Below are 16,213 nucleotides of genomic sequence, written 5' to 3' on the forward strand. Positions count from 1 at the left end.
TTAGGAAGCACTTTCGTTTTATAGCTATGAGTTTCGCCATAAGTCCCTTTTCACTTCTCAGTAAAGCTCTACGAAACCTGGCCTCGATTTTAGGGGAGGTTTAAAATTTAAAACCACATCAGGCACAATATCTTTTTGATCTAGCTTATAGCCTTGGTATAAAGAAAACTGTGAAATCGTGATGCTTAATTCGGTATGGTGGAAATTCTCCGCTTGAAACATTAGCTTTGCGAACCGCCATAATTCCTTCATTCTGAGCTGCCGTTCGAGCCAAAACACACCATGCATACAACGCATATGATGCATTGCAAGCGATTCATCACCACCCTTAAATCTTTAAATTTATTAGAATCTCTTATCATCCGACGTAGCCACCTTTAGTCGCCTCCCCTTCTTATGTAGACTAGGAGAGGGAAATCTGAATCTTTTTTCTTTTCACACTCGTAATTGTGGCAGGTTGCTCAACCGGGTACCGTTATTTACTGGTGATATAAGAGGTGTGAGGACTATGACGCCTCGGACGCCTGCTTTTCGCTCCAATGGGACTTTTATGCACAAGTCTGAAAAAAAATATCAGATATTCATGAAAGGACATAACAAGTGTCACAAATCTCTGCAATTTCGATAGCAAAGGCGCGGAATCCTCTTTACTGTTGTCCGCCATCCCTCTAGTGAGGTTTACGGACACAATTAAACGCCAAGCCGGTGCAACTGTGTATCGCGTGTGTCGATCTGTGATTGAGGAATGAGTTCACGAGGGTTAACTTTGTGAGAAACAGCTGTATATATATAGCGAGCAGTTCAAATGACACTAATAACAACCAGAGTGCTAAAAGCTACAGCGCAAGATTACGATAAAAGACGACCCAGCAGATTGCATAAAATAACTTAAAACATGAACGAACACAGTGATTAAAAGAAGGCTAGAAAGGCATGCAAAACAACTATTCAAAAGTATAGCAGCACGAAAAGACAGAGTGCGACGAACTGACACGGAAGGCGCTGATTTCTTTTTTGTTTCTTGTGCCAGTTTTTTGAGAATGTGCATACCAATATGCCCAATTGGCCGCACTATTCAAGTATTTAAGATATACACGTACGAATGGGGGTTTACGTTAAAAACATAATGATCAAATTACAAAGAAATATAGATGATAATACAAGGGCGAAACTATTACTCAATTAATGAATAGTCTCGGGCAAAAAAGTTTTCTCAAAACTTAATAGTTGCGAGGATGTTCCGAAGCCGGAGGGTTAATCGGCAGTAGTGTGCGTACGAGATGACAAGGACGGCGTGATGAGTAGATCGCGGGTTTGGAAAGCTTGACCTTCCTAGAGTGTATTGCTCCGAAAGTGATGCCCAACTGGATCTTGCCAGAGCGCACAGGCCCAGACGAGACAGGGCCGGAGTTTTTATTCCTTCGGTCGGTGACGCTACACGCTACTTAAGAAGGCTGCCCGGCTGTCACTGCCAATCAGAACCTTTTAGGAAAATGTTCGGAGAGGCGGGCGGCCTCCCGTAACTTTTGCGACATATGAGGCAGCTTGTGACGACAAAAAATTTGATCGTTTCGAAGAAGGCTGTAGCATATAATGTTATTGGCTTACGCGAAGAAAACAAGTAATTTGACACCAACTGCAGCAATGTTTATTGCTTCTGTTCATACTCCATACGTACATGCCCCATACCAGGGGCCTTTGAGGTATCAAATAAATAAATAAGCAAATAAATGGCTTAGTGCATTACAAGGTGTATTTTGAGTGCACGGTCGTGAGTTCGCTAATGCACATAGGTCTCGGCGTTTTTGAGTTAGTGAAGTTGTGCATACATCTAGTGCAGCTTCACATAGCAGACCAAGCGGCTGGATAAACAGAGTATACGTGGCTTCAGCGAGGCTCTTAATCTAGTTACGACCGACGCCTTTCTGATCATCAGTCTAGGCCCGAAATTAACCGTATCAGTATATTAGATACGTATAGAACATCACAACCAGTCTCATCGCAAAAAAGAAAAAGAAAAAAAGGGTATAACGAGGAATATCGGACTAGATTGAATATTCGCTTTCGATTTGTTATTGCTCAAATGAACGAGCATGTTCCAAAGTGACACGCAGTTTCGTTACGAAAGCGGAAACGGCGGCACGTCGAAAGCAATTAGCGATATAGGGAAGGTAATTAACGAAGCGCGAAGTTCGGCTTGCGGAAGCCCGACGAGTAACGAGTTTTGCCACATCGAATCGTAAAGTTCAAGTTGTTAGTCATGTTTTCGGTATCTACAAAAATATTGGCAAGCAAATTTATGGAAGATACGAAACGCGTAATAAAGCTGCTCGAAACGCCGGTGCCAAGAAATCAAGAGCGCTTGTTCGCAACGAGCAGCGTCTAGCTCAATTTCTGCGCAAAAAAAAAAAATAGTTGTGGTTTAACTCTGGTTAACGCTAGTTGAATTGCGATAGCAACGGTGGAAGCTTCTTTTGCCAGGTATATTATTCCCCTATCACGCCCTATCAGTGTAACGTGCTAAATTATTGGGGACACTTAAGCTCATCCTTTAAGAGTATAACGCGAGAGCGTAAGTTACCAGCCTTCTTCTTCTTTTTTTTTCCTTTCTCTTTTTCTTTTCTTTTTCTTCTCCTTTCTCTTCTTCTTCTTCTTCTTCTTCTTCTTCTTCTTCTTCTTCTTCTTCTTCTTCTTCTTCTTCTTCTTCTTCTTCTTCTTCTTCTTCTTCTTCTTCTTCTTCTTCTTCTTCTTCTTTTTCTTCTTCTGTGTCTTCTCCTCCTCCTCCTCGGCTGTTAAAGGTCAAGCGTGGCCTCCACCGGGAACACGCGACAGTTCGAAACCTGGCGTAGTATTGCTATCGCAGTAAAAGAAACATTACAGGCAGTACCTGTAGATGATTCGTAGCTTTATGCGTTCGCAAATTACATAGGTTGTTTATTATTGCATACGGAAACGTTTGCGCGTGGACACAGGGACAAGTGAGGAAAACAAAGTCGTCTCCTCCTCCTCCTCCTCCTCCTCCTCCTGCTCGGCTGTAAAAGGTCAAGCATGGCCTCCGCCTTTAGATCGGAAGTTACCAGCGTAACTTACTGTCCTTTCAGACTAAAGTCGTGAAAGTAGTTGTGAGTTAGCGCTCGTCCTTGTTTTCCTCATTTGTCCTTGTGTCTACTCGCAAAAGTTTTAGTATGTATGTCAACCAACTCCCCCAACTTTCTGCTCTCCTATGTTTATTATTGGGCTATAAGCGTATACCGGCTCACCTAATCTATCATTTTCTCTGGAGTGTTTATTGAACAATCAGCTGGTTATAATATTCCCAGTAAGATCGAAGCCAATTAGAAGGGCGCCGAACAGAATGTACGGTTTCCAAGAAAATCAACCCGAGGCTAAATCACAAACAGCAGCGCAAAAGTTATACTAAATAATCTCATGCTTATAAATCACAGTTATCATATTATGGAGAAACGCACATTAGCGAAATTAAATAATTATTTACAAAATGTTGGAGATGGTTGATGTAATTAATGCGGCAGTGTATGCGTTAGCATTGCAGTGCTTGCTATTTGTGCCTCCTGTGCACTCTTCTAGCTACGGCCTACCTGAATTATGCTTTCGCCATGAGTTTGCAATAGCGGGATGATTATGACAGCGTTTGTGTGGGCTGAATGCGGAAGCGCCTAGAGATGCAGGCGGCTGAAGCCCTTCGGATAGTGGAGGTCGGTGTGTGGGTGGTCAGTCATAGGTAGGAGATGCCCATACCGTACGTGAAGCGCGCCTGAAATACGGAGACTTAACGCGTGAACCTAATGCACGGGACGCTTTTTATGATAACGAGATTGCTAATGTTAAGAAGAGAGGAAGAAACGACCGTGAAAGGATGCTACTTACAGTAGAAAAAGATGATGAAATTGTTTCGAGTATTCTTCAAATGCAACGCAAAAGGATGTCACTAGTGCTGCTGGAAACAGGATCTATGGGGCTAAAATGCTTTCTAGCGGATCTGACATCTGACAAGATCTGGCATCCTGGGATATGTGCAAAGAGAAACTCCAGAATCTATTTAGCAAGCCGATCGGACGCAGGCTCGGCGCTAAAAAAGGCCTAGCATCCTGAGCCCAGCCGTCGGCCGAATCATATTTGTCGTATATTGAAAATGTTCTGGTCCTATGCCGCAAAATGGACAGCGCCATGTCCGAGCCCGATGAGGTGGGCCCCATTCTCTATTTTTATTTGCGCATGCTAAAGATAAACATCAAGGAATACCGTAGTACGCAGATTTACTTACTTCTGTCCACATTATAGAGAAGACATGTATTCGCAGCGCACTTACATGCATTATTTGGCCGAGCACCATGAGGTCTCTCTTGAAACCGGAAATTTTACCTCATCTGACTTTGAATAATGCGATAAATTATCGACGTGAACGTTGGAGTATTTATTAGTAACCTGTAGGGGCCGGGCTTTTATTACAAAATTGCAACAAGACATGGCGTTACAACAAGCACACGCCCGCACAAGCACGGACGCGCACGCACACACACGCACGCACGCACACACACACACACACACACACACACACACACACACACACACACACACACACACACACACACACACACACACACACACACACACACACACACACACACACACACACACACACACACACACACACACACACACACACACACACACACACACACACACACACACACACACACACACACACACACACACACACACACACACACACACACACACACACACACACACACACACACACACACACACACACACACACACACACACACACACACACACAAACACACACACACACACACACACACACACACACACACACACACACACACACACACACACACACACACACACACACACACACACACACACACACACACACACACACACACACACACACACACGCACACACGCACGCACACGCACGCACACACACACACACACACACACACACACGCGCGCGCACGCGCACACACACACACACACACACACACGCACGCACACACACACACACACAGACACGCGCGCACACACACACGCACGCACACACACAGAGACACACACAGACACACGCACGCACATACACAGAGGCACACACAGACACACGCGCGCGCACACACACACACACAAACACACGCGCACATGCGCGCACACACACACATGCAGACACACACACACACGCACGCACACACACATACACACGCACACATGCGCGCGCGCGCGCACACACACACACACACAGGTAGAGAGAGACACACACACACACAGACACACACACACGCACGCACACACACAGAGACACATACAGACACACGCACAAATGCACACCACACGCACACACGCACACACAGACACACACACACACACACACAGACACACACACAGACACACGCACCTGTAAGGACGCACAAAGGAGAGCGCACACGAAGTGTAGCAGATGAATTTATAATGTCGAGCTACGGCCACTCTCACACTTTTGTAGCTTACCGTATCTGACAGTTATCGTATTTTGTCGTCATATCTGCACAGGAAATGGACCTCTGCCGCGTACAGGTTAGCTGAAGTATCGCTTACGCGCACATAGCGTTTTTCTTTATGTGTAAGGCTTCCGACAAAGCCCTCGCCTGCTTGCTTTTGCCTAGAATCTTCATCATCTCCAGTCGAGGCTCGTATTTACACATAATGACATGCATTTGTCTGGCTAATTTCTACCTTTTTGCCGTGACCTGTAAGACAGTGATGCACCATTCTTTTTGCCCTATGCAGAATACAGGACTGGGGTATAGTAGATATCCCTGCCCTGTATCCTCACGAATGTACAAACGCTTAATATTTCTTCTCTGCTAAATCCTCTTGCACTCTTGCTTTCAGGATTTTTCTCGAAGGCACAACCGCGGCTTGCTTATGGCTTACTTTCCCGATAAATATCTTTTGGATGGGCCTGATTCCGCAAAAAGCAAGAGGTACGCTCATGCGCGATATTTATTTCGCGTACCGCCCGTATTTTTTGCTTACGCTTAACTCTGCAAGTGCATGCTCATGTATCCCGGAAACAAAGCAAGAAATGCGTGCGTATGCGGGCAACAGAAGGTTGTGGTTATAGCTTCGGCACACCAGAAGCTATAAGCAGCCTTGCTCTTGTGCAACGTGTCCAAAATAAACGTGCGGCATACAAAAAATATTTGCGAAGGAACCACCAGCTGGCTCCACAGTCCGCCTGCGTAATATCACTTCCGAGGCGCCGTAATGGTGTCTGGCATATGCAGGTGCTGCAATCTTGCTTTTGAAAAGATGACCAGCTACCGAAAAAGGGATTCCGAGTAGGGAATATGCTGTTAGCCGCGCGCACTTTGTTTTCTAGCAGCCCACACAAATCTTTTGAGACGTTTGTGAAAAAGCAGTTGTAAATTTCAATTTGGCAATGTCAAGAGACATTTTTCGGACAGTAAACGGTTTGGTTTGGTTTGTAGGGTTTAACGTCCCAAAACAACTCAGGCTATGAGAGACGCCGTAGTGGAGGATTCCGGAAATTTCGACCATCTGGGGTTCTTTATCGTGCACTGACGTCGCACAGCACACGGGCGCCTTTCTTTTTACCTCCATCGAAAAGCAGCCGCCGAGGCCGGGGACAGTAAACGGGTAGGAATGCGCGAAATTTAATACCTCTCTACAGAAAAAAAAAAAGTTTTTATGATGCAGTGGCCTTATACATGCTTCGTCATATAATACATGAAATATCATACATATCTTGTATGATGTCACATATTTCTATGCATTATCACGACATTTCGTGGTAATGCATGGCAGTTGGATGATATTCTATGATAAACTTTTTAAAAAGTTAGTTATCGGATGATACATTTTACAACGGCTGTGACTATGCGGATGCGAATTTTCGGTCCTGTGCGGTTACGTATTTGCTACTTTAACAGCCACCTTCATTTTAATACTTTTTTATTTGTAGCTTGCTATTTCTCGACAGTCCATAGCATTAGTTCACTTCTATTGGGAAACCATAACACTACAGAGGTAGAGAGGAACATTGCCGAAACGCTAAAGTCGAATAAGCTAATTTTTGTCAGCTGAAATTTCTAAAGTTTGCCGACTGCTAGCCATTTGTCTACTTCAGCTAGCAGACAAAAATAAAGAATTTTTGCTAATCCACATGCGATACATATTTTAAGCAGCTCGGTGTTCAGTTCAGATTTGCAAGGTAAAGTTTTTGTGGGCCGCCAAGTCTGTTTTTCTACTTCGAAGTTGTGCCCACTATTGGTTAGTACAGAGATACATCATAAGGCGGTCCTCGATCAGCTACTGTGATTTTCTACTGCACGCCGCCAGATGCTCACGCGCTTGGTCCCGACGCCGCAGTACTACGTGCCGTATAGTCTATCATATGCGCCATCTGGCGACATCAAGGCAATCTGGGCATGCGCTGTGGAACGCGTGGTGGTGGAACAAGGTAACGGTTTGCTGATCGCATTATGGTATAACTGTCTAAGGAACAAAGTCGATCATAAATCTCTAGAGAGCTCTCCAGCACTTTGCTGCGGTGCAAATGCAGTCAAATCTTAACGAAGCTGCTTGCGTAGGAGCAATGCACTTGTGACGGCTCGGTTTACATGAATTTGCGGCTGTGACAGAGCCAAATGCCATCAGTAATATGAGTATAGGCTTAAAATTTCCCATGATGTTTTACACACAGCACCGTTGGAAGAGGTATGTAAGAATGCGCGAGGCTCTAACGCCTAAATGTATGTCCTTGTCACATACAATACACCGCAAAAAAGTTTAATTAATGCAGCATTACTGGCGTCACCTACTATTGATCCGTGAAGAAAAGCAGTAATGTGACGCTGAAAACATAATTAGAAAAATATACTCGAATTTATTAACGACTGGTAGCTGCCCTGCACAACAAAATGCCTAATTATTCTGCGTGGGACATAAAAGAAAACGAAAAATATTGAGAGCGAAATCTCTGCCTGCGTGTGAACGAACGTGTATGTGTAGAAAATCAGGAACCCGTGTGAAGATGTGAAAAACCGGGTACTGTGCTCATGGATACTTTGAAAAGTGCACGATTTTAAAATAAAACGTATTTTTACAGCGTCTGGTTTGGGTACGCGGGATTACATGTCCTACATGTATATGCCTCATCAGCACATTTGTAGCTTTGGTACCACTGCACTCTAGTAGCCGGAGGAATCGGTAGCAGCATACTTTGAAATTCGTCATAAAACGGACCTATGACTTTTGGATACATTCCGGCGAGCCACAAAGATGATATAATTGCGTAAAAGTACAATACAGTAGGACAATTCAATTGCTGGTTTTTATTTACTCAATCTTCTGTTAGATTTGAAAACCACAACGGCACAAAGAAGGACACCACATGCATTCTTTCTTGTGTTGTTGTCTTTTGCGCCGTTGTGATTTTCAAGTCATGAACCAACTCGCCCCTCAGGCCGTCATTATATTAGGTTCCTTTTAGTCTATGATCTTCTAATTTACAATGGTACTGATAAAAAAGACTCTAGCCGAAATAAATTTCACCATGGTATGACGTGCGGTTAAAACAGAAGACGTTTGCCTCTAAGGAAACATAGAGCGGGTAGGATGTCGTCTAGCACACTCCATTGTAGGCGCAGGATTTTTCATAAATAGCCGGGGAAGATTCTAACCACTAAAAATGCATGGTATGCTAATTTTTTTGGCAATAAAGAATATTTCCCCCTAAAATTATAATTACCTGATATAATTAGCGATGAAAGGAGACTTTGGCTGCGTGTTTCTTAATTACATGTATTTGTATTCACCCTGTAACGGCCTTATGGCTGACAGTATCAATCAATAAAATAAAAAGGAGACTTTTACTCACTGCATGAAAAGCTTTGAGGTTAGAAATGAGAGGACATTGAAATCTCGCTTAAGATCGTCATAATTGCTGGAACGTGCTTTCAAGGGAGCATCAGCTTTCGTTGCTGACTGTAGGTATTCAGTGCTTATACCGATAAACATTCACCTTAGGTCTGGGACTTCTCCTCCCCCTGAAGGAGGATTTGCTTCAACACATGCTTGTCCCTTTTTACTCCCTTATATGCCTTGATTTGTTTAGAGTGTACCAGAAAGCTCTAACGGCGTGATAGAAATTTGTAGTGCATCTAAAGTTATAGCCATTACTCGAACAAGCTAGGCTGCACTATTGTTCACTCCAAAAAGGTGATCTGAGAGTTTTTTCAGAATAAATGCCTCGAATTTTGACTCGATCGAGTCACAATATGAGACATTTCGCCACTCCAGCGGCGAAAGAATTCTTTAAACGTGATATATTCCCCAATAGACGCCTATTTCGCTGGTAAACTAATGTCCACACAAACCAAATATGAGTCATGGAAAGTATTGTTAAAAACAATAACTCGATGAAATTTTCCGCAGTGTCTCCTAAAGTTGTTGTCATTTTATCGTCTAAAAACAACATCGCTTTACCGTATCCTTCTCCAACGGTTGGCACGATGTTTTGCAGAAGCCATCAGAGTGCAACAAGTTGGTCATCTGAAGAAACGGCAGAGCTGGACGCAAGGCGATATTGAGAATGGCCGCGAATGTCACTGTCTGTCAAAACAAGTTCAAGAGTGCGCGGCTCCTGTTTTTGTCTGACGTTTGGTGCGCCTGAAATAGCGTTCGAAGGACCCGCGGGGAATAGTTTACCTGGAGCAGCTCCCGGAACGGCTGGATGGGAGGAGATGGAGCTTTTCGAGGCCCACGGTAAATCGAAACCAATGTTTTGGGACAGTTTTCCAATAACTCTTCCTCGCGGAGTGTATTTTGCTGCCAGCACAGAGACCCTGAAGCGCGACGCCTCAGCGATGTTTCGGTTTCGTGTTTGAAAAGGAGAGTTAGAAAGTTCTAGAATCCGCTTGTGAATGGAAGCAAAGCGCGACTGTTTGTGCAGAGAGAGAGAAAGAGAGAGAGACAGAGAGAGAGAAATTTGAGAAGGCCGAATAGTGTGATAAAAGCTTGCCACAATCAGCTTTAAACAGAATAAATGCGGGGACATTGTTCTTTGTTCAGTGAATTGTCACCTGCGCTTGAAGTCGGATATTATCGTTTTGCATTTCCTCTGGTTGCAATGTTTTCTGGGACAATCTTTAGCAGACTTTCAAAGAGAACATTGAGATTACGTCCCATATTATAAGAGTTCTGCATACGATGGGAGGTTGTGGGGTTCCGTCCGATCAAAATCTTTGTTCAGAATGGTTTGGTTGGGGCTGTGCATGTTGTGCAAGATTGACTTCTTCTGTGACTTTCTTTACTTGACGCATACGTGTATTTCCAGGAATTTTGACGTGTTAGACCGATAGTAGATGCTGCATGATTGCGTATGATGGGCTTTCAGGAGGTAACCTGCAACACATTAATTTTTGTAGTTACCACCACCTGCCCATCAAGTTTTCTAAGCAATTTATGTAACCATTTCAATGATATCGCGTGATCACTAAAACTAAATTATTGTTTTCCCACCCCTTATCTAATACCCACACCGTAGGGTCTTTAAGGTAATAAAGTTAAGTGAAGTGAAGAAAAATGAAGGAATGAAGCAGTCGTCTAGCGCAGTGTCCATCGAAGCGGACTTGTTGGCCCCATTTCGAAACACGTTCGAGGTCGTAAAAGGTTTCATTTTGTTTATCGGCGTTCCGAGTCTTCATACCCAGACATGATGGCTCTTTAGCTAGCGGCAGCTTTGTGCTAATGCACTAAAACTATCTGTTGCTACATTTGAAGCCCATTATGCGGGGACTGAGCAAGATACTGTGTCAGCAACGTACAACGTTCCGTCGCACTCGTCGCACTCGAGACAGCTTATCTCGCAGCTCTGTTCTCGTGCACGGAAAGCACCGAAGAGCTCAGCGCAAATGACCCCGTCGTCTGCGTGTGAAACACGTCTAGTGCGGCCCCGTCCTGGCTGTTTGTTTAATCCCTAAAACAAACAGCGTCGTTATATTCCTCCAGTAGCTGCGTTCGCACGACGCTTGCACATCGGCTTCTCTTATCGTCCCTCTCTCCCTCGTTTCCTACCTCCCCTTTCCGCGACCAGCAAACTCTATGTTCATCTCATACACCCATGCACAGAGAGGCTAATTAGAGCGCGTAAATATAGCTGTGCAAATCTCTAATCTCTCGAGCCGGGCATAAAATACTGTTACGAATGCTGGCCTGTAAGTCTTTGCGATGTGTTAGCGGTACTGCGCTACCCAGGGATTCAAACAAAAATTGCGAGGGACTTTAGTGACTAAAGTAGTGAAAGGCGAAAGCCTGAGTGCTGCATTCTGCTACGCAAGTGGCAATAATTAGTATTTGAATAAATCATTAGACATTAGGCATTGAGTGGGTAATTAGTTAATCAGTACAGATGAATTACTCAATTAGTCATCAATTATGAATTATTAAGTATTTCTTATTAATTAGTTATATTTAGTAATTCATAATTGATAATTATTGACATATGGCCATATAAGGCATGCATTCGGGCATACTGCGGTGCTTTGTGATTGGTCGAGACCTCTATGACGTTATCCCGCCTCGGCCAATCAGCCGCCGCAAAAGCGGGACACATCTTGTCCACGACAGCATGAGTCATTAAAGGCTTTCGCCTTAATATCTGATGAGAATGGGTAAAAAAATAGCAGCCTCAAACACCATTCTTTCCGCGGAGCAATCGACTAGTAGCCTACTTTTGAAAGTGTATGAAAGCTGTTCTAATACCCACTTCTGACGCGATAACTAAAAGAGCCCGGTATTACAGAAAAGCAGGCTTCGGCGTTGTCGTGGCTGTGCGCGAAAATCAGCGGGAAGAAAGAAAACAAAAACTCAAGCCTGGACATGGAATCGAACTGGGATCCTCTAGTTTGCGAGGTGAGCACGCAGCGAACGTCGAAAGCTGTACTTTTGTTTTTCGTTTTTACCGAATTGGCATGAGATAAGTACAAAACGCAATGGCAAAACACGTCACTAACACATTTACTGACGTGACAGGTTTAAAAGTTTTTCAACAGCACCCGTTGATCAAGCACTCCACTCCATGTTGGTTGGTCAGGAAGTACTCGATGCGCTTCTCCGAAGCGCACGACACTTTCAATGAAGTGCTCACGTGCACATCGCACTCCGATATCTGCGTTGTTGTACTGCATTCTCGTTTGCCGCAAACTATTGAAGCGCAGGAGCATAATAGCATAAAAAACAGCGTTATTTACTTATAAAGGTGAGAACCCAATACCATAGGGATGTAATCCAAACTATTTCATTAATGTTCTTTGAAGGATATATACTACCCTCCGCAGCTTGGTCGGCGTGTGTTTCCCATTCACGTGACGCGCGTCTTCGCATGTGCGAAGCCCGGAGCTGCGGCGGTCGCTTCTTCTGCTGCTGCTTCGTTTCTTCACCTGCTTTTCATACCTGCTGCTTGATCCTATTCTTCACACACTTGGAAAACTATATAAATCCTATAAATAATTCCATCAGAGGTCATATCCAATCCTGATTTGACCTTCAGATCTGTGCTTGGTACCGGTCTCTAACGGAATGGCTTATATCTAGTCTGCTTGTAGTGCTTTCACACCGTCGAAGCAGAACGGATTTGAACCGGTCGGGTTCGAACCCGGGTACTAGGGCTCAGCACTCGAGCGTCTCAAAATTAACACTGAGCCACCGCGGCGGTGGCTTTGCACGCTATAACCAGGTCTAAGCTGGGTTAAATCTCCTCTATTTTTCAGTGGTGATGAGTGCTTGTGACGTCAGTGCTAATAACGCTTTCAATCATCATTTGCTCAGATACGCTAGGGCTTCGTTATTTATTATCGCCTTTCGGCAGCTGCCGTTCATACTGTGGATGCTATAAGAACAGAGCTACTCAGAATAGACCTGTTAACCTTGGCAACATCATACAAACCTAAAGTGACAACGACGCAATTTGTCTCGAATACAGTCTCTGGGATAAATACCGAAGTAAGGATGTGATAACGAAGCAGAGGGTCACGGGGCTGATAGCACAGGACAGGAACGAGAGGTGTCCATAAGAAATAAATTTATAGAGAAGGCGAACAAGCATAAAGTAATAAGGGAACAGCAAGTAGAGTAACGGTGTGGTTGGAGTTCAGGAGCCCAGATCCGAAGAGAGATTGTTATTATGTGCGGTCGAGCCGAAGTTGGAAGCGATAGTACGAGCGGAGATGATTGCGGGCTGAAACTATGCACGCTTCGGAGTGCCCGAGCGAGACCCGTAAATGACGCTGTGGCGCACTTAGGAGCATCGCCTTCAGAAAATTGCCCCTAGAGAGAACAGCGCCTCGGTGAAGGGCTGAAGCGAGACACCCTTATTCCCTCTGAGACTTGGCGGAACGCCATGACGTGCTTAGTGTAATTGCGCTGCTAAAAAAAAAAAGAAAAAAAAAAAGAAAAACGGATCTCAGCACATGCTTTGCAGCTTTTCTTTCTAAGATTCTCACTTCCGATTTTCGCAGTTCTTGGTAGAGTGTCGTTAACATATCGCTTTAAGCAATGTAGAGAGAAGGCAAAGATGCCTTCGGTTCGGCTTGCTCCGTGGAAAATGGCGACCTAATGACCCAATGTAATATCAAGGGCTCGCCGCGGCTTACACCCATAGCGAAGCTTTGAGTGAGACTTAAGAACAGCATGACAAGTCAAAGTCCACGTGCCGCTCATTATATTTAAACGCTGCAAGGAAAGTAAGAAATGTCATGAGCGGCATCTGTCACAAAAGTTCGCGGACCGTCTAAACGCTGTACTTTGAGTTCGGTGGTCAGCGCCTGCACGTACTCCTCTTGTCACGCCTTCCCAACTATGGTCGTTATCACGGACATCTGCACATGAAGCAGTGTGCTACGTGTTCTTTTTTTATGTGCATTATGTGCATCGGGGGAAGGGGTGAAAAGCCGGCATAGTAGCCGAGCGAAGTTTTCAGATTCCACTTGGTGCATCTTCCCCCCCTCCTCCCCTAGCTCGTTACCAGAAAGACTGTTGCGGTTATACTGCCCCAGCTGGAGAAGACGCACATGGGATAAAATGCCTGCCGAGGTGGCGTTGACCGCTGATCCAACTATGAACTATGACAGATGTTAGCTGCATGTACTGTGGGTGGCACTGTACGCAAATGGTGTCCACAGCGCTTCTGTGGGATGCTGTTAGCGTCGCTCGCAGGACAGTCGGAGCATATTTGGATATCTTGTCCCGTGAGCAGTTTCTCAATATCACATAGGCAAGTTGGCAGCGGAGGCACCTTATGCTCAAGAGAAGGCGTGGTATTAGTGCCATTATGAAAACTTTGCAAGGAAATGATCAGCTTGTAGTGTCTGTAACACACGGACCACTCGGAATTAGGAAGTGGAAGCATACACAGCCTTGAGATATGGCCTATGTGCTGCAACACATGCGCGGGACTGGAATATGTAGTTCTGACATTAGTGATGTTGATGTATGAAATGGCGCGTGGTATTGACGTCAGTTCTTCATTTCGTGACACGGACGAAGGTAGATTTGACGACGCTCCCGCTAAGTTTCATAATTTAGAGCACATAGCATAAACACTGTATCTTGTGGAAGGAAACAAGAAAGAAATTTTAATGTGAAGAAAAGTAGAACAGATTCATAGGGGGGGAGGTGGTGTGCCTCTCTGGCATCATTCTCTCACTAAAGCAAGAAAAAGAAAAGTCACATACAAGGAGAGGATAAAGACATGACGAGATGACGTCATAACGTAACTTGGTGCACGCGTTATTTTCGTTGATTGGTGTGAACGTTTTGTTCACTCGCAGGGTACATAATCTGCGTCCAGACGTGAGCGTCAAGACCGATGGCATACATGGTTCGTAACCCATATATCCTGTATACGCGCGCGGTGCACGATTGTAGTTTACTCAAGAAAGCGATTATTCAATGGGATGCGTTTAACTACAAATTAGAACGGATAGCTTCTGTAGTGTTTCGCACTTGCCAATTTTAATGCAAACGTATTGCCAGCTTTGTGAAGTGCATTTACGTATGTCAATGGTATTTTAAATCTAACTTTCTGGGGAACTGACTGGCTCACATTGCCGAGATGAACATGCCAATTTTCTTAAGACCAATAAATTGTTTTGCAACTGTGTTCTTTTTCCTCATAAGCTCGAAGGCAATATTAGGCGGTTATATTTTCGAGAGTGGCTGTTTCTTTTTATCTGTCACCAATGTGAGATCAAGGCTGTCCTCATTAACCCCAGTAGCTTCACGTAATGAGGTGGCGGCCCCTGGGGTGACAGATCGAAATACTACGCTGTCATCTTTTGCGCTTAGATATCGTAAGAGGAATGCAAATGGACTCCATTATAGACACATCGCATAGCATATTGCCTACTTCGCAGGTCTTTTATGGCGCAACATATTTGTTGGCAGAAATAACTGTCGTGAAATTATGATAATTGCCTAATGGCCTGGCATAATAATGGGGTCTGTCTTTATTAAGGGTATTATTGTTTTTGATCATTTTGACGCCTTTTTTTCTCGCAGAACACTCAATAGAAAACGTAAAAAGAAGAAAATTCGTAATTAAAATAAAAGAAAATTGCTGTTGCATTTGCGCCCTGTATAAAAAAAATAAACGCAAACTAATGACATGCTCACGCGATTAAACCGTAGGGCGTTAGTGGTCTCTGCTGAAGCGAGTCGAGCAGCAGTAATGTTCTTATCCAGGCTCTGCTGATTAATCGTACGAAAAGACGTGTCGTGGAGGCAAGGTTCGACGACCATTTGTCGGTCTAGAGTGCCGTCTTCCTCCCGCTTGGTAGCCCTCGTTTTGGCGCGGTCGGAAGTGAAATAAAGAGAGCAAATTTCCTTAGCAGCTCATTGCAGTCAATGAAAAAAGGGAAGAAAACGAATTGAAGAAGACGTTTCAAAATATGTATGATATAAAGCTAGTTGGAATAAGTGAAGAGAAAAATGAGGAGGCGGGAATAAATTGGGCCGAGGTGTGTGACAGGAGAAAAAATAGAGAAGGTTATTGAATCGAAACGCCCTAAAAGCGCGAAAAGAAGTCATTAAGAAAGAGATGACACAGAAAGATGGCTTTTAGGCCGTATTTTGGGGGAGTAGAGTTGGGCTCTGCTGCGGAAGAGCCAAAGGA

The 16,213-nt window shown here is 44.3% G+C and overlaps 1 protein-coding gene across 1 annotated transcript in view; it reads left to right on the plus strand.

Moving 5' to 3' along the window:
* Window positions 1-3,665: 3,665 nt before the first annotated feature.
* The window catches only part of LOC146176121 (uncharacterized), a 65,443-nt gene continuing 52,895 nt past the window's right edge, over window positions 3,666-16,213 (plus strand). The window contains exon 1 of the mRNA XM_084581260.1: window positions 3,666-3,720. Coding sequence (XP_084437386.1) covers window positions 3,666-3,720 — 55 coding nt within the window. The remainder of the gene's footprint in view (window positions 3,721-16,213) is intronic.

This window comes from Amblyomma maculatum, chromosome 10 (genome assembly GCF_055883805.1).
Source record: "Amblyomma maculatum isolate TAMU_Amacu chromosome 10, ASM5588380v1, whole genome shotgun sequence".
NCBI lineage: Eukaryota > Metazoa > Arthropoda > Arachnida > Ixodida > Ixodidae > Amblyomma > Amblyomma maculatum.